We start from the raw sequence: 15,598 nt of genomic DNA, 5'->3' as shown, positions 1-15,598 counted from the left end.
CTTGAAGAAAAAAAGAAAGGCAGCCCATTGGGCTTGCCTCAAAAAAAAAGTACTAAAGAATTAGAGGGAAGTTCTAAGTAGGCTGTCATATTTACGTAGTTATTTATTTGGCTTATGCATGTGTGTGTTGTGTGCATGTGTGTATGCATGGCTGCATGGGCAGGTGCATGTGGATGAGTGTGCACATGTGCAGAGGCCAGAGGCAGGTTCTGACTGTGTTCCTCAACAGTTCTCCATCTTACTTGACACAAGGTCTCTTGCTTGAATCCCCGGCTCACTAAACCGGCCAGCTAGCTGTGGAGATTCGCAGTCTACCCGCAGAGTACTGGGAGTGCAGGTGAGCTGGTACTTAGTGGGTGCTGGGGTCCCAGCTGACGCCCTGGCACGCGCCTACCTGACAGTCATTGCCCCAGCCCTGGCCTATCTTTTTGTTTTTGTTTTTCAAGGTAGGGTCTCACTCTAGCCCAGGCTGACCTGGAATTCACTATGGAGTCTCAGGGTGGCCTCGAACTCATGGTCATCCTCCTACCTCTGCCTCCCAAGTTCTGGGATTAAAGGCGTGCGCCACCACGCCCAGCTCTATCATATTTTCCCAAGAGCTCTGAGGAAGAGGATGTTAGTGCCGACACTTGAGTAGTGTTGACTAATGGCTAAGCACCTAGCTAACCTTTGAGGCCATCTTGGGAATGTGACAGACCCACTTGACAGACAAGGAGACCAAATCACAGTATCTGAGGTCATACTTACAAACTGGAATGAGGCGCTACGATCGTACGGGATCATACCAGGTTGTGGACTCCAATCCTCACCTTACCCGTCAATGCTGCGGCAGCATCACAGCATTCTTGGGCGGGGCTTGGAAGCCTGGCTGCCAGGGGAGGAGGGCGGGGCCTCTGGGGGTGGGGGGGTTCAGCATATGCAATGGCTCAGAAGTGGGACTAGGGTGGTCTGCGCAGGCGAGAGAAGACGCCCGTCCTGAATCCAGCCAATGGACGGCAGTCTGGAAAGCCGGGGCTCAGAGAAGGGAATGCCACAGGACAGAGCTGCAGCTGGCAGCCAGGGCCCTGCTCCCCAGTGGGGACTCTGCACTCTCACTCACCCCCTAAGTCCGTGGGACAGGGGGAGAAGCCAGGCTCAGCCACACTCAGGCCCGGCTTCTCCCCGGGCCTCGCTTCCTCTGCCCATTCAGCGAGGCCGCCTCACTCCATTGGCCCTGCCAGGGCGCCCGGGGAAGGCAGGTGCATGCGCAGTGGGACGACTGTGCCCCTTTGCCTTGGCAGGTGGCAGCTCTGGTCGCCATGACTCTGCCCCACAGCCCCGGCAGCATGGGGGAGTCCCAGCCCCCCCAGGCTGTGCAGGTCCGCAGAGTGGAGCATCGGCAGGAGGAGGAGCAGAAGGAGGAGAGAGAGCACAGCCTGCGCATGGGCTCCTCTGTGCGGAGGAGGACCTTCCGCAGCAGGTGGGAGCACTCTGGCCTCCCCCCAGCCGTGGCCCGGCCTCGGCCTGAGCGGGAGAAGCATAGCTAGCCCTTTAGAAGCCCCACTCTGAGAGGAGCACAGCCCTGCCACGCGACAGCCCTGTGCACACGGGAGAGACGTGGGACAACCCTCCAGAGACCTTGCCTGAGAGAAGAGGTGTAGTAGCTCTTCCCTCTGGAGACCCTTGATGGGGAGAGCATTGGATACATTTTTGTTGCCATCACAAAATACCTGAGAAAACTACTTTATTTTGGCTCACAGTTGCAAAGCTCTCACTCCAGAGTCAGCTGGCTCCATGGCTTTGAGCCTGGGGTGAGGCAGAACACCGTGGTGGGCCGGGCGGCGGGCAGGCAGAGAGAGCGAGTGAGGAAGGGACCTGTGGTAAGGTGCAGGCACCAAGAACACGTCCCCCACCCGTGATCTACTTCCTCCGACCAGGCCTCACCTCTGGCACTTTCCTCTGCCCTCCAGTGATGCCATCAACTTAGAAATGCACCAAGGGACTCACTCTCCGACCAGACACGGCCCTCGTGGCCCTGCCTCTTCTCAGTGACTGGCTCCACCAACTTGGGACCAAGTCTTCAACACATGAGCCCTTAGGGGGACACTTCACATCCAGATTTTTTGTTTGTTTCTTTGTTTTGCAAGATAGGGTCTCACTCTAGCCCAGGCTGACCTGGAATTCACTATGGAGTCTCAGGGTGACCTCAAACTCATGGCGATCCCCCTACCTCTGCCTCCTGAGTGCTGGGATTAAAGGTGTGCGCCACCACGCCCAGCTATGTATACCCAGATCTTAATAAGGGGCATGGCCTTGTCCCTGGGAGGCCTATCTGAGGTGGACACCACAGTCCTGTTCCCTGAGACCTCAGCCTGAGGAGGGAGGCGCTTGGAAGGGAGCAAGGTTCTGCCTGACAGCACCCTGAGGTGGAGCCCTAGCTGTGGGAGCGCCCAGCCGGTCCCACAGGAGCCGTGACCGTCCCTTCTCCCCGGAGCAGCGAGGAAGAGCAGCAGTTCAGTGCTGCCGACCACGCCCTGGCCGCAGCCCTGGTCCTGACGGCCACCTCAGAGATGTCATGGTGAGTCACATGACCATCCCCGCTTGAGGTGGGGGTGTCTGGTCCCATCCCTTTTCCCTGCCTACTGCCTCTCCACTGGGCCCCCACTGGCACTCAGTGGACCTGTCCCCAGGTCCACGTAGAAGAAAGGGGCTGAGCTCGGTGCAAGTCAGACACAGCGTCACCACCAAGCCTTCTCACCACCAGTCCCGAGAAGGGCCTGCCTGAAGCGGGGAGGGTTCATCCTTGTCACTGACAGGCTTCAGAGGCAAGGGAGGGTCCAGGAGTTGGACATAGCTGGTTTCACGCAGGGACATCTCTGGGAATCTCTTCATTATAGATTTAGGGAAGGACCCTGGGCTCAGAGGCCTGAGACATGGTCCTGCTGACCTGGGACAAATCACTGGGTCTCGACTTCCTTCCCTGTGGAACGAGGAAGTGAACACCTGTCCATTTGGTGGCAGTGACAACAAGCCAACAACGGTCTACAGAAGAGCCTCAAACCCTCTGTGGATGGTGGCCCAATTATTAAGCCCCAGCTGTATAAGCGAGCCCCTCCCAAGGTGTCCGCAATCAGGAGAGGGTGCAAGGCTGGGCTTGTCCTTAAAACACGGCTGCCACTGGTGTGTCAGGCGTGGGGTGGGCCTGGCCAGCTGCCCCAGGCTTCGTGGGCCCTGTCTGAGCTTGGTGGCCTCTGTCGCCATAGGGAAGCCCAGCTGAGGAGCCAGACCTCTGCCGTGGAGCTGGAGGAGCGTGGGCAGAAGCGGGTGGGCTTCGGCAATGACTTGGAGAGGATGGACCTGGCTTTCCTGCGGACCCAGAGGCTGCTGCGTCAGAGGCGGGACTGGAAGGCACTGAGGCAGCGGGTGAGGCGCTGAGGGACCCAGCCCTGGACCTGGGACCACCACGTGCTGGGTCCTTGCTCTTGCCCCCTTCTCGAGAGGCATCTAGGAAAGGGCCCCGGCCCTGGGTTTGGGTCCTGATGCCTCCACCCTCAGCTGTGTGACCCAAAAAGGGGACTGACTGGCCGTTCATGAGCCTGTCTCGGGCCTGGGGCTCAGGGGCTGTAACAGCTCTGTGCGGAGGTGGGAACTAAATGGACTTGGGTTCGTAGAGTAACCTCCCAGTGCCTAGAAGACTCGGGAAATACAGTTCCTGACAACTGTGAGGGGACTGAGCTCACACTCCTGGCTGCTTCCCACTTGGTTGGGACAGAGGGCTTAGCCTGTGGGTCCGGTGTATGTGTTGGGGGAAAGGTGAGGGCAACGATGGGGAGAAGTTGTGCCCCACTCCTCGGAGGCATGCTCGCCCTCCCCCATGCAGACAGAGGAGAAGGTCCGAGCCAGCAAGGAACTGATTGAGCTGTGCTCTGGCCGCGGACCATGGTTCTGGATCCCGCTCCGCTCACACGCTGTCTGGGAGCACACGACGGTCCTGCTGACCTGCACAGTCCAGGGCTCCTGTCCACTCCAGGTCTCCTGGTAAGCAGCTGGGTCCAACCTGCCCCCGTGCTGGGCTTGTAAGGCCCTTGCAGCCCCGCTTCTCCCCACAGATTTCCTCTGCCCCTGAAAAGCCCATAAACCCTGAGCACTGTCCCCACACACACACACAGAACAACAGCTGTGTGGGGGGGGGAAGCTATGATATAGGGTTATTCTTAGCCACCTCCCCCTCAGGCTTCTGGGGCCTGAAGACAGGACCCCTGGAAAGCCAGCCCTTGAAAAAATATAATTCTAGAAGCATGAGAAGGCAGCTGCTCTGGAAGGCCAGACAGGAGGCAGGGAAGCTGGAAAGGATGTGGGGAAGGCTGGGGAACCTGTGTTCAAGGCCTGGCTTCTCTAACTCAGCATGTGGTCTCAGGCATGTGTATTAATCGTCTAGTCTGGCCTCTGCTTCTTGCTCTTGGGATGAGTGGAAGACTTCTTTCTAAGTTACATTACAGGTGGTAAAAGATTTAATGCCAAAACATGGATGCCCTGGAACTTAAAAAGAGCTGGGAGCTGGGCATGATGGCACATGGTTGTGACCTCAGTGCTCGGAAGATGGAGGCAGGAGGATCACGGGTTTGAGGCTAGCCTCACCGACATAATGAGATTCTGTACCAAAAAACAAACAAACAAATAGGGCTTGGGAAATGGCTCAAAGGCTAAAGGTGCTTGCTTGCTTGCTTGCAAAGCCTGCCCGCCTGGGTTCAATTTACCAATACCCATGTAAAGATGGATGCAAAAAGTGGTGCGTGCAACTATCATTTGTTTGCAGCAGCAAGAGACTCTGGCATGCACATGCACACACACAAATAAATAAACATTGAAAAAAAGTGAGGGCTGGAGGAATAGCTCAGTGGTTAAGGCGCTTGCCTGCAAGGTCAAAGGACCCAGGTCCAATTCTCCAGGACCCACATCAGCCAGATGCACATGGTGGTACATGTATCTGGAGTTTGTTTGCAATGGCTAGAGGGTGTGGCACACCCATTCTCTCATTCTCTCTCCCTCTTTCTCTGTCAAATAAATACATAAAAATATTTATTAAAAGTGAAAGAGGGAGGTAAGTCAGTAAGTAAAGTACTTGCTTTGCAAATATGAGGACCTGAGTTCAATCTCCAGAACATACATAGTAAAAGCCAGGTGTGGTGGCGGACACTTGTAATCCCAGAGCTGGAGAGGCGGAGACGGGCAGATCCCTGAGGCTTACTGGGCAGCCAGTCCAGCCTACTGAGGAGAATTGCAAGCCAGTGAGGGACCCTCAAAAAAAAAAAAAAAAAAAAAAAAAAAAGGTGGACAGTGTCTAAAGGAAGGAACAACATCCAAAGTTGTCCTTTGACCTCCACACACATATATGCACATGCACACGTGTTCTCACACATGTACCCACATACACGAGAAGCACACACATACACACGCACGCACACACACGGTGAAAGGAGAGAGCTGCGCAAGCAGGACACTGCATTTCTGGGAACATAACCACAGCAAGCCCCAGATGCTGGCCTCCTAGGTGAGGAGGGCCTCTGCACAAGACAGTGGACATGGGGGTGGGCATGGTCACTTCCCAGTGGACTCACTGTTGACTGTGCTTCCTCGGACCCAAGAGCCACTGCCAGGCTTCCTAGGGACAAGGAAATCAACTGTATTTACTAAGTGTGTCACCAGATGTCATCCCACCCTCAGTGTTCAGCCTGGGGAGAACCCCAGGCACAGAGATGGACATTCAGGGGTCATATTGGAGATCAGAGAAGAAAAGGGGAGGAAGTGGCTGACACGGCCTGGAGAACCCAGGAAGGCTGCTCAGAGGAGGTGGCCCAGGGGCCCCATGTTAAGGTGGGGACAGCCTATGACATGAGAAGGGCAAGGAGACACACACATAAATAACACCTAGCATCTTGCTAGGACTCACTTGACCCTGACCCCTTTACTCTGTTCCGGTTTGAGGCTCAGGGCCCCTCATGATGGGATAGAGAGACCCCTGCTCCCCGCCTCAAGGCTCAGGGAGTTCATGTGACTTGTCTGCGGTCTCACAGCCCTCCTGCCTCTGACCCTAGTTCTTTTCCCTTGCTCACAGAGCAGGAGAGAGATTGTTAAGCTCTCTATTTCCTTAAAGTCCACGAGTGTTCAGGAAGGAGTGGGGCTTGAAAGCACACAGGCCAGGTATGGGCAAGAGCAGCCTCTTGAGAGAGCAGTCTCGGGCTGGTCAGTTTCAGTTGTACTTCTTCAAAGAAGTGTGCGGAGCAGAATGCTGGGTGCCAGGGTGCTGTGGGGACCAGGGCCGTCCTACGTGCAAGTGGCTGGTCCCAGTAGCAGATTGCTTCCAGCCCAGATCTAGGCTGAGTGACTGTCAGAACTTCAGCTGTCCCACCTGCAGCCAAGCCCCGCCCACCCGGGCACTGAGGCTGGTATCTCAGGCATTCCACGGGCTCTTCTCAAGAGAGGGACTGGATTCTGCTCTTGCCAACAAGGTTAGCACCACAGTGACAAGCAGACCTGAAAGGGTAGGCACCAAGGACCAAACATCCAACCCCAGTGACTGGGGTGGCCCTTGGGCCTCCTGTCTCTGTGGACTGCTTGTCCAACCTCCCTCACCTAGGACAGGGCCTCCAGAGGTTCTGTCCAGGCCCCAGTATAGATGCAGCTCTTGCTTGGGAGAAAGATCCAGATTTGTCAGGGCAGTCTATCCATTCAACAACTGCTGAGCACCTCCCGGATATAGAGGCTGAGGCAGAAAAATCACAAGTTTGAGGCCAGCCGAGGCTGTAGCACGTACAAGATTTAGATGCACAATTCGAGTGTCTTTTACGAGGCCTCTCTGGAGCTTTGGACAGGGCAGCGTGAGGCTGCGGGCTGGGCCATGCAGGCCATGCCCAGAGCTGCAGCTGCTGCATCTTAGCAGAAAGGCAGAGCCTGGGCTGGCCTGAGGTGCTGGAATGTTCGTGACAGGTGTGGGCTGGGAGCCTGGCGCTGGCCCCCAGGCCTGGGAATGCTAGAGACACTGTGTGCCCAGATTAGGCATGACCCTCCCTACAGAAGACTTAGTTGGGCCCCTTTCCTAAATGGGGACAGTCTGAGGACAGTGGGTGTGCCTCTGTTTGGTGACCATGGAGACAAACAGGGCACCCAGTTGGAAGGAGGGGGTAGGTGCAAAGAAGATAGCATCCTGAGATGGGGGTGCCCTCTCTTGGCAACAGAGGCACCCTTCTTTTCAACCTCAACCACCAGCACTGGGGCAGTGAGGGGAATTCCTACTTTCACCCCTCGGACTGTCCATTTAATGGCTGCTGGCACACAGAATCCCAGAGAGAGGAATATATTTGTGCAAGGTCACACAGCAAGCAGGGTCAAGAGAATCCAGGCCTCATGCCACACGCCACAGCCTCAGTCTCTTAGGCCTCCAGACCCACAAGGCATCACTTTATCTGGTCCATGCATCAGCAAGAATGGCACTCAAAAGTCCAGAGGGAACAAAGATGGAATATTAAAAAATATCAAAGAGCCGGGCGTGGTGGCGCATGCCTTTAATCCCAGCACTCGGGAGGCAGAGGTAGGAGGATCACCATAAGTTCAAGGCCACCCTGAGACTACGTAGTGAATTCCAGGTCAGCCGGGGCTAGAGTGAGACCCTACCTCAAAAAGAAAAAAAAAAAAAAATCAAGAGCCAGGCATGGTGGCGCACGCCTTTAATCCCATCACTCGGGAGGCAGAGGTAGGAGGATCGCCGTGAGTTCAAGGCCACCCTGAGACTACATAGTGAGTTCCGGATCAGGATAGGCTGGGATGGGCCTCAGCAGCGCAGCATTTACCCAGCAGACACAAGGATCAGGAGTAACACAGGCACACACAAACTGATGTCAAATTCATTAGTCTGAGATCCAACCTAAATATGGAATCACTTTGCATTGTTTCTTAGGGGCTTAAATGAGATGGGAGTTTGTCTTTCTTGGGTCAGGATGTAGTCAGCACCACCACAGGCAGCTCTGACACAGACTCCCAGGGAATCGCCGCAGCGGGTGGGCCCAGCACTGGAATGCTGTGGCCCCCTCAAGGAAGGACATCAACAGCAGCAGCAGCAGCGACATGAAGCCTGTCTTTTTCTTTTTCCAGGTAGGGTTTCACTCTATCTCAGGCTGACCTGGAATTTACTCTGTAGTCTCAGGGTGGCCCCAAACTTATGGTGATCCTCCTACCTCTGCCTCCCAAGTGCTGGGATTAAAGGCATGTGCTGCCATGCCCAGCTGAAACCTGTCCTTATTTGCTGTTGACCATGGTCATTTGGCCACACCTAGAAGAGCAAGGCAAGGAGACAGGCTATAGATTGAGTGGCCCAGGAGTAAATCCTGTGTCTTTAGTACAGGTGGGAAGCTCTATCTCCCTCTATCTATCTCTCTTTCTCTCTCAAGTAAATGAAGTAAAAAAATTTTTTAAAGGGAGGGGCTAGAGAGATGACTTAGTGGTTAAGGTGCTTGCCTGCAAAGCCAAGGGACCCAGGTTCGATTCCCCAGTATCCATGTAAACCAGATGCACAAGGTGGCACATGTGTCTGGAGTTTGTCTGCATCTGCTTATCTGCTTAAGGCCCTCGCGTGCCCATTCTTTCTTTCTCCCTCTCTCTCTCTCTCTCTCTCTCTCAAAAATAAATAATAAAAAAAGAATAGGAGGGAGGACTATGGGAGAACAACAGGTGGTTTCTGATGCAAATTCCCCAAGTATGTGGTGGCACTAGGATAGAGACGCTGTTTCCGTGCTGTGAGTCCAGCCCAGGATCTTGCGCATGCTAAGCAAGCGCTCTACCACTGCGCTGCAGCCCAGCTCCACAGAAAGCTCTTTAAAGTTTCCTCCAGTGATTGGAATGAGAGCTAAAATTACTAACAGCAAGCTGGATATGGGGACGCTTGCCTGAAACCTCAGTACTCAGGAGGATCTCAAGTTAAAGGCAGCCGGGGTGACAGAGTGAGAGTCTGTTCAAAAAAACTAAAATAAAAGTAAGAAGTCAGAAATGGTGGTGGATGCCTATAATCCCAGCAGACAGAGACAAAGGGATCAGGGACTTCAAAGCCATCCGCAGCTGCATACCAAGTTCAAGGCCAACGTGGGCTACATGAGACTCTGTCTCAAAAGTAATACATAAATAAGGCAGGCACATGCTTTTAATCCAAACACTTAGGAGGCAGAGGTAGGAGGATCATCATGAGTTCAAGGCCACCCTGAGACTGCATAGTGAGTTCCAGGTCATCCTGAGCTAGAGTGAGACCCTACCTCGAAAAAACAAAAAAGAAAAAGAATAATTGCTCTGAGGAGTTGGCAAGTTGCTTCCTTGTAGGATCCCCTCAGAGAGAAGGGGAAATGCAGAGTCTGGTCTCTGGGATGCCCCAAGGGGCCCCCGGACAACTACCCCAGAATAGGAGTGAATCTCTAAACATCTACTAAGCAGGTCCAGGGAAGGCTTCTTGTGCCTTAGCCCACCTCATGGTGGATCAGCCCATTTCCCGGGTGAGGATGACTGAGGCTCACAGTAGGGAACATGTCACCCCGGGGTGGGGGGAGGTTACAGGCCAAGGAGCCTCAGAGCTGAGGCTGGAATCCGGGTCCGCAAAGCTCTGTACCCCACCCTCTCAGACACACTGCCCACTACAGGTACTGTGTCGCCACAGGTACAAGAACGACGTGCGGATTGATCCTCGCCTCTTCCCAGCTGGCAAGTACCGTGTCACCAACAACTATGGGCTGCTGACCCTGGAAATCAGGAGGTGAGACCGTGAACTCAGAGTGACCATGACCCCCACCTGACCTCCATAGAGGGAGCTCATTCCCAGAATTCTCAGAAGTGCGGGTGTGCCACATCAGCTAGAAGGCTGTTCCTAGCATGGAGCTCCCCACTTCCCCTGCTTCAGGAGAGTCTGAGTGGGGCCCAGGAGCCACGCTGATTGCTAGTTCACAGGCATTCGCATGCACGCGTAAGTGCAGGCACACACATGCGCACACTGATGCCTTGGAATACACGAGAAATTCAGACTCAGGCTAGCAGGAGGATGGAATGTTGAGCTATGCTGGGAAAGCTCCTTGCTAGGGGACAGGAGACACACCCCCCCTGCAAACATACACTCGTGCCAATGCGTGTTGAGGAGGAGAGTTGGCCAACCTTTCAGGCAGGCAGTCTTCAGCCTGGTTCTGAAGAAGGAGGCAGGTGTGTGGAGAGGCCTCATCGGGACTCACAGGCACCATCCTCCCCAGGTATGCATCACTCATACAAGCGCCTCTGAGTACCTCATGCTTTCCATATAAACAGTGACCCTCACACCATGCCCCCATCTTTGAAACAGGCTCGGGAAGGTAGTGGGTCTCGAACCGCTCATTGAGGGGTTAGGTTTGGTTCTATTGTCTGCATTCTCCCCAACATCCCAAGCCCTCCACCTCTGCCATCTAGGACCTCAGAGACACCGAGATGAATCGGAGGTCGAGTCTTGCCCTCTGGAAGCTGAGAAGTGTGGGGACCAGATGTAGATAACCTGTGTACAGTTGAGCAGGGGCGGGGGGTCCCTGGGTTGTACAGTGAGAGAAGGTGTACAAGGATAGGGGGAGTCCCTAGGCACCTATGGGACTAGCTATGAGGCAAGGATTCCTGCCCTGTGTGTCAAGGAAATGAGAAGGGCTTCTTGGCTTGCTAAGAGGTCCAGATGGTCACTTCCTATTTCCTACTTGGTCCCTGAGGTACTCTGGGAGGGAGCCAGCCTGAACTTCCACTGGGTACATATAAGGATATTCTGGCTAGTGGTGAGACCCAGGCCTGAGACTGAAAAGGTTGGCATCATGCCCGGTTATGGCGGACTGGCAGGATTCCTTGGCAAGCTGGTCTGCGGCCGTGTGTGAAGAGGCCCTGCTCCAGGAACCTAATGTATTTCTGTCCATAGGGCAGAAGGCAGGGCCTGGAGAGTGGTCCAGGCAAGAAGGGTTGAATGCTAATTGCTGTGTGACTCTGAGCAAGTTGCTTCACCTCTCGGATCCTCAGGAACCAGTACCACGCAGTGTGGCCCAAAATATTTTCAAAGCACTCTCTCTCAGAACTGGTTTAGTCCCCAGTTTTTCAAAGGAGGGAGGTGACCAGTCCAAAGACAGCTCCTCAGGGACTGGAGCCCAGAGTCTTACTCTTACATCATGAAGCTTCCTTTCCACCCAACCTTTCCCATGCCCAGAAGGGCCTTGTGTTTTCAACAGAGCTCAGCAGCCCTGGGGGGCGGGGGGGGATGATTTTTCCTTCACAGATGCACCGTTGAGGACTCGGCTACCTATACCGTGGTGGTGAAAAATACGTACGGCCAGGCCTCCTCCTTTGCCAAAGTGCTCGTCCGCAGTAAGTCCACCAGCCCCCAGCAGGCAGGGCCTTAGCAAAATGATGACCAGCAGATGAGGCTGTGGCCCTGTGGTCAGACTGGACCCCGGTGTGAAGCTGAGATTGGGGTCCAGGGCAACCACAGAAATTTGCTTCCCTGAGGGACTGTGGAGCAAGAGAGCCATCTTCCTCAGCCTAGCAGGAACAGTCAGGTGGACTGTCCAGGCAGGACCCTCTGCCCCTGGGAACTGGAGCAAACAAGAGGGGAGGGAGGGAACTGGACTCCCCTGAACACCCACTACATGCCAGGCACACAGTCTCACTCCATGCCGAGCTAGCCCTGAATTTAGCTCTGTCTGCAGTCACCGTAGACACGGGTCATTCCCCAGCCTTTGTGGGACGTGGGCAGATGAATGAGAAAAATAGGACTTGGGGTGGCTCAGGAGGAAAGTGCTTGCCACACAAGCATGAAGACCTGAGTTTGGATCCCCAGGCATGGCTGCACATGCCTGCAATGCCAGAGCTGAAGAAGTAGAGATAGAGAGTCCCTGGGTTCATTGACTAGGTACACTAGCCAATCATGAGCTCTGGGATCAGGAAGAGACCTTGTCTCAGAGAGCAAAGTGGAGAGCGACTGAGGAAGACACCTGATGTTGACTTTGGATTCCACATGCACACACGTGGTGCACACACACATGTCCCTGCACATACACACATGCACAATACAGAGAGAGAGAAATGAAGGAAGGAAAGGAAGGAGGAAGGGGGAAAGAGAAGGAGAGAAGGAGAAAGAGAAGGGCTGGGCATGGTGGTGCACGCCTTTAATTTCAGCACTCAGGAGGCAGAAGTAGGAGGATTGCTGTGAGTTCAAGGCTACCCTGAGACTACATAGTGAATTCCAGGTCAGCCTGGGCTAGAGTGAAACCCTACCTCAAAAAAGAAAAAAAAAAAAAAAAAAAAAACAGAGGTAGGAGAATCGCCATGAGTTCAAGGCCACCCTGAGACTGCATAGTGAATTCTGGTTAGCCTGGACAAGACCTTAACTCAGAAATCTAAAAAGAGAGAGAGAGAAAGAAAGGAAAAGAAAAGGAAGGGGGAGGGAAAGAAAGAAAAGGGGGGCTATTTTCAGAATGAATTCAGTCCCCAGCCAGGCCACAAAGCATACCTATTTCAGCCCCAGTGCCCCTTAGCCAATACCTTTGTGCAGAAACTGCACAGCCATTCCAGATGCCCTTGCCCACTAGTCTCTATGAGCATGTTGGTCTGACATGAGGTGAGACCCAGCTAAACACCTCCAAGAGAGTAGTCTGGTCCTGCGCACCCTGCTGAAAGTCCCCAATGGCAAAGACCAAGCCTTCCCTGGTCCACTCCTGAACTTGGAGGTTGTCCCATGTGCCTCTGAAATCACAGGCCACAGCATCCATCCATCAGCCGGTTCGCACCCCGGCTCTGCTGCTATTGGCCATGTGAGTCTGGACGGGCCGCCAGAGCCCTCCAAGCTGCCGTTTCCTCGCTCCTGCCATGGGCACGTGCTGACCCAGTGACATGGTGTAGAGAAAGCTTGATGCAAAACAAGCTCTTACATGAGGATAGCACCCCTTTCCTGTGCAGTCCGGACAGAGCCCTGCCCAGGAGGCCACACCTCTGGGCCTGGGAGAATACTATACCCTGTCCTTAGGATCCTGGGCCCACAGATACACACACATATTCCCCACACACACACCTCTCTTTCAGGGCAGCTATCCTGGGCCCAGCCCGCCCTCCTCCTTGTCATACTCCTTGTTAAACTGTCCTTTGCACTCTTCCACCCTTTGCTCCATTCCCAGAATAGCCCTTGGAAAGCAGCTGTCCCCACTACCAGGCAGGATCTCGGAGTAGACATTTCAGCTGCCCCATAAGCTGTTCCAGCAGTAAAATCCAAGGTCACATGCCAGGCCCTGCCTTCCCCTGCCAGCCCTCCCTCCCTCCATCAAGGCTGACAGAGGGTCCCCCTGCCTAGGGCTCACTGATACAACCACCCCTTCTCTGTCTTATCGCCATGGCACATTCAGGCTCTGTATGGAAGGCCATGGGCTAGGAGACACGAGCCCAGGTTCTAATGCCAAATCTCCCTTTGGGTCTGAGTGCCACCCATTGTGGCCTCCCGTCCCCTCTGGACCTCACTCGGAAGGTGCTTTTCTGGGGATCAGGTTCCCATCATGCATGACTCAGCCTGCTAAATTTAGCTGGGTGACTCTGCCTCAGTTTCCTCATCTGGGCCAGTGGATAATAACAGCTCTGACAGGCAGAGGTGCTAAGGGGATTGGCAGAGTTAAGCACTCCATGCCAGCTGCTCTGACCCGGCCTCTGGAGGTCATGTTCATTTCATCCTTAAGCCTCTAGTCAGCTCTGTCAATGTCAATCCCTCCAGAAATCCCAGAGTCTCTGACCAGGACAGTGAGTTTAGATGCCTGGCAGCTAAGGAGCACCAGCATTTATTGAGCACGTACTGTGTGTCAGACACTGGCTGAGGGCTTTATGTATGCATGGGAACTCTTTCAGCATTACCCAGCACCATCACGGGGGAATGACCACTCCCATTTTACTGATGTAGAAACTGAGGTACAAGAGAGGTAAAGGAGCTGGGCTTGGTGGTGCATGCCTTTAATCCCAGCACTCAGGAGGCAGAGGTAGGAGGATCATTGTGAGTTCCAGGCCACCCTGAGACTACATAGTGAATTCCAGGTCAGCCTGAGCTAGAGTGAGACCGTACCTTGAAGAAAAGAGAGAGAGAGAACTCTTAAATAAAGGACAAATTTCACTACTCCCCCCCCCAAAAAAAGAGAGAGAGGTAAAGGACCTTCCCTGGAGCTACTAACAGACCAGTCCAAACCCACACGTAGGGCTCAGGCCCCAGATCTGGTAAGGTCATGGGATCTGAACCCCCCTCAGCTACACTTGCTTTGGATTTACAGCTTACGTGGGAAAGGATGCTGGCTTCGACTCAGAGATCTTTAAACGTAAGTGGCCTGGGGGGCAGGGGGCGTGGGCCTCCAGGGGAGGAGGGTGTCTGGGATTCCCATGGTACTTTTCAGAATAGAGCCATCCATTGCCCACAGAGGACTCTACAAAAGAATTCTACTCCTCATCCACTAATACTGACCCTGACCTCAGCTTCCCACAGCTGCTGAGTATCCTCGACCAGAACTGGGCTAGAAAGCCAATGGCTCTGGGGTACTTGCCATATTGGTCTATCTGATCCCCTCCTCTACCAGAGGACCCCTTTTCCTGCCAATACTCCTTTGAGAACTGTAGTCCTGATCCAGAGGAATGGGAATGCCAGGATGGTCCTTATTTCTGTCTAGGCCCCGAGCCAGGTTAGTGTCTCAGAAGACTTCAGCCCCCAATTTCTGTCCCCCCCTCAGGATCCATGTTTGGCCCCAGCGTGGAGTTCACTTCAGTGCTGAAGCCAGTCTTTGCCCTAGAGAAGGAGCCCTTCTCTCTGACCTGCTCTTTCTCAGAGGACGTGTTAGACGCCGAGCAGAGCATCCAGTGGTTCCGAGACGGTGAGGCCATAGCCTTCAGAGGCACTTTCTCTGTAGCTCAGCTGAGAGCCAGAGGGACTGGAAACCACATGAGAACAGAGTCTTGCTCCCGCCCAACCCTAGGACACCCTTGGGAGAGAGTCTGCCATGCCCCCTCCCCAGCCAGAGCCCAAGGCGGTCAGCTGGGCAGGTGTCACAATCACACCCAGGGTGCCAGGCCCCGCTCTCAGGGCAGAAACAGAGTAGGTACTGTGTGTCAGAGAAGACATTGTCGCTGCTGCCAGCGAGGGTCTGTCTGAGCAGGCAGCTGTGGTGGGGCACCGACCTGGTCCTCTGCCCATATCATTGCTACCCCGAGAGTGAGCATTGGCATTCGAGTCAAGGAGGCCAGAGGCCAAGGCCAGAGGCCAAGACGTGTTGTATGGCTAACAGGGCTTTTCAGAGACAGCATGTGGATGCAGGGTACAGAGCCCCACGATGTCGCAGGAGGGGGCTGGAGCAGGCTGCTGCGTGAGGGCAGAGGACAGCTGGACCTCATGCCATGTCTGTGGCCAGGCCTGCAGCCAAAGGACAAGGAGCACAGCACCTCCCCCTCCCGCGCCCCGCTCCTGAGCCCAGGGAGGTGGCACCTGTGGGGGCAGGAGAAGGAGTGCCGAGGCCACAGGAGCCTGAGGAGCAGCTGTAATAACACCGATGTGCTTTCCCAAGCCCATCCATCATCTAGA

The 15,598-nt window shown here is 54.5% G+C and overlaps 1 protein-coding gene across 1 annotated transcript in view; it reads left to right on the top strand.

Annotated features, from left to right (window-relative positions):
* Positions 1-1,298: 1,298 nt before the first annotated feature.
* Myom3 (myomesin 3) overlaps positions 1,299-15,598 on the top strand; it is a 58,157-nt gene continuing 43,857 nt past the window's right edge. The window contains exons 1-8 of the mRNA XM_004657323.2: positions 1,299-1,459; positions 2,477-2,557; positions 3,243-3,402; positions 3,860-4,017; positions 9,674-9,769; positions 11,282-11,370; positions 14,304-14,348; positions 14,754-14,894. Coding sequence (XP_004657380.2) covers positions 1,299-1,459; positions 2,477-2,557; positions 3,243-3,402; positions 3,860-4,017; positions 9,674-9,769; positions 11,282-11,370; positions 14,304-14,348; positions 14,754-14,894 — 931 coding nt within the window. The remainder of the gene's footprint in view (positions 1,460-2,476; positions 2,558-3,242; positions 3,403-3,859; positions 4,018-9,673; positions 9,770-11,281; positions 11,371-14,303; positions 14,349-14,753; positions 14,895-15,598) is intronic.

This window comes from Jaculus jaculus, chromosome 5 (assembly GCF_020740685.1).
Source record: "Jaculus jaculus isolate mJacJac1 chromosome 5, mJacJac1.mat.Y.cur, whole genome shotgun sequence".
Lineage (NCBI taxonomy): Eukaryota > Metazoa > Chordata > Mammalia > Rodentia > Dipodidae > Jaculus > Jaculus jaculus.
The sequence above is the reverse complement of the archived record's forward strand: the minus strand, read 5'-3'. Positions and strand labels throughout refer to the sequence as shown.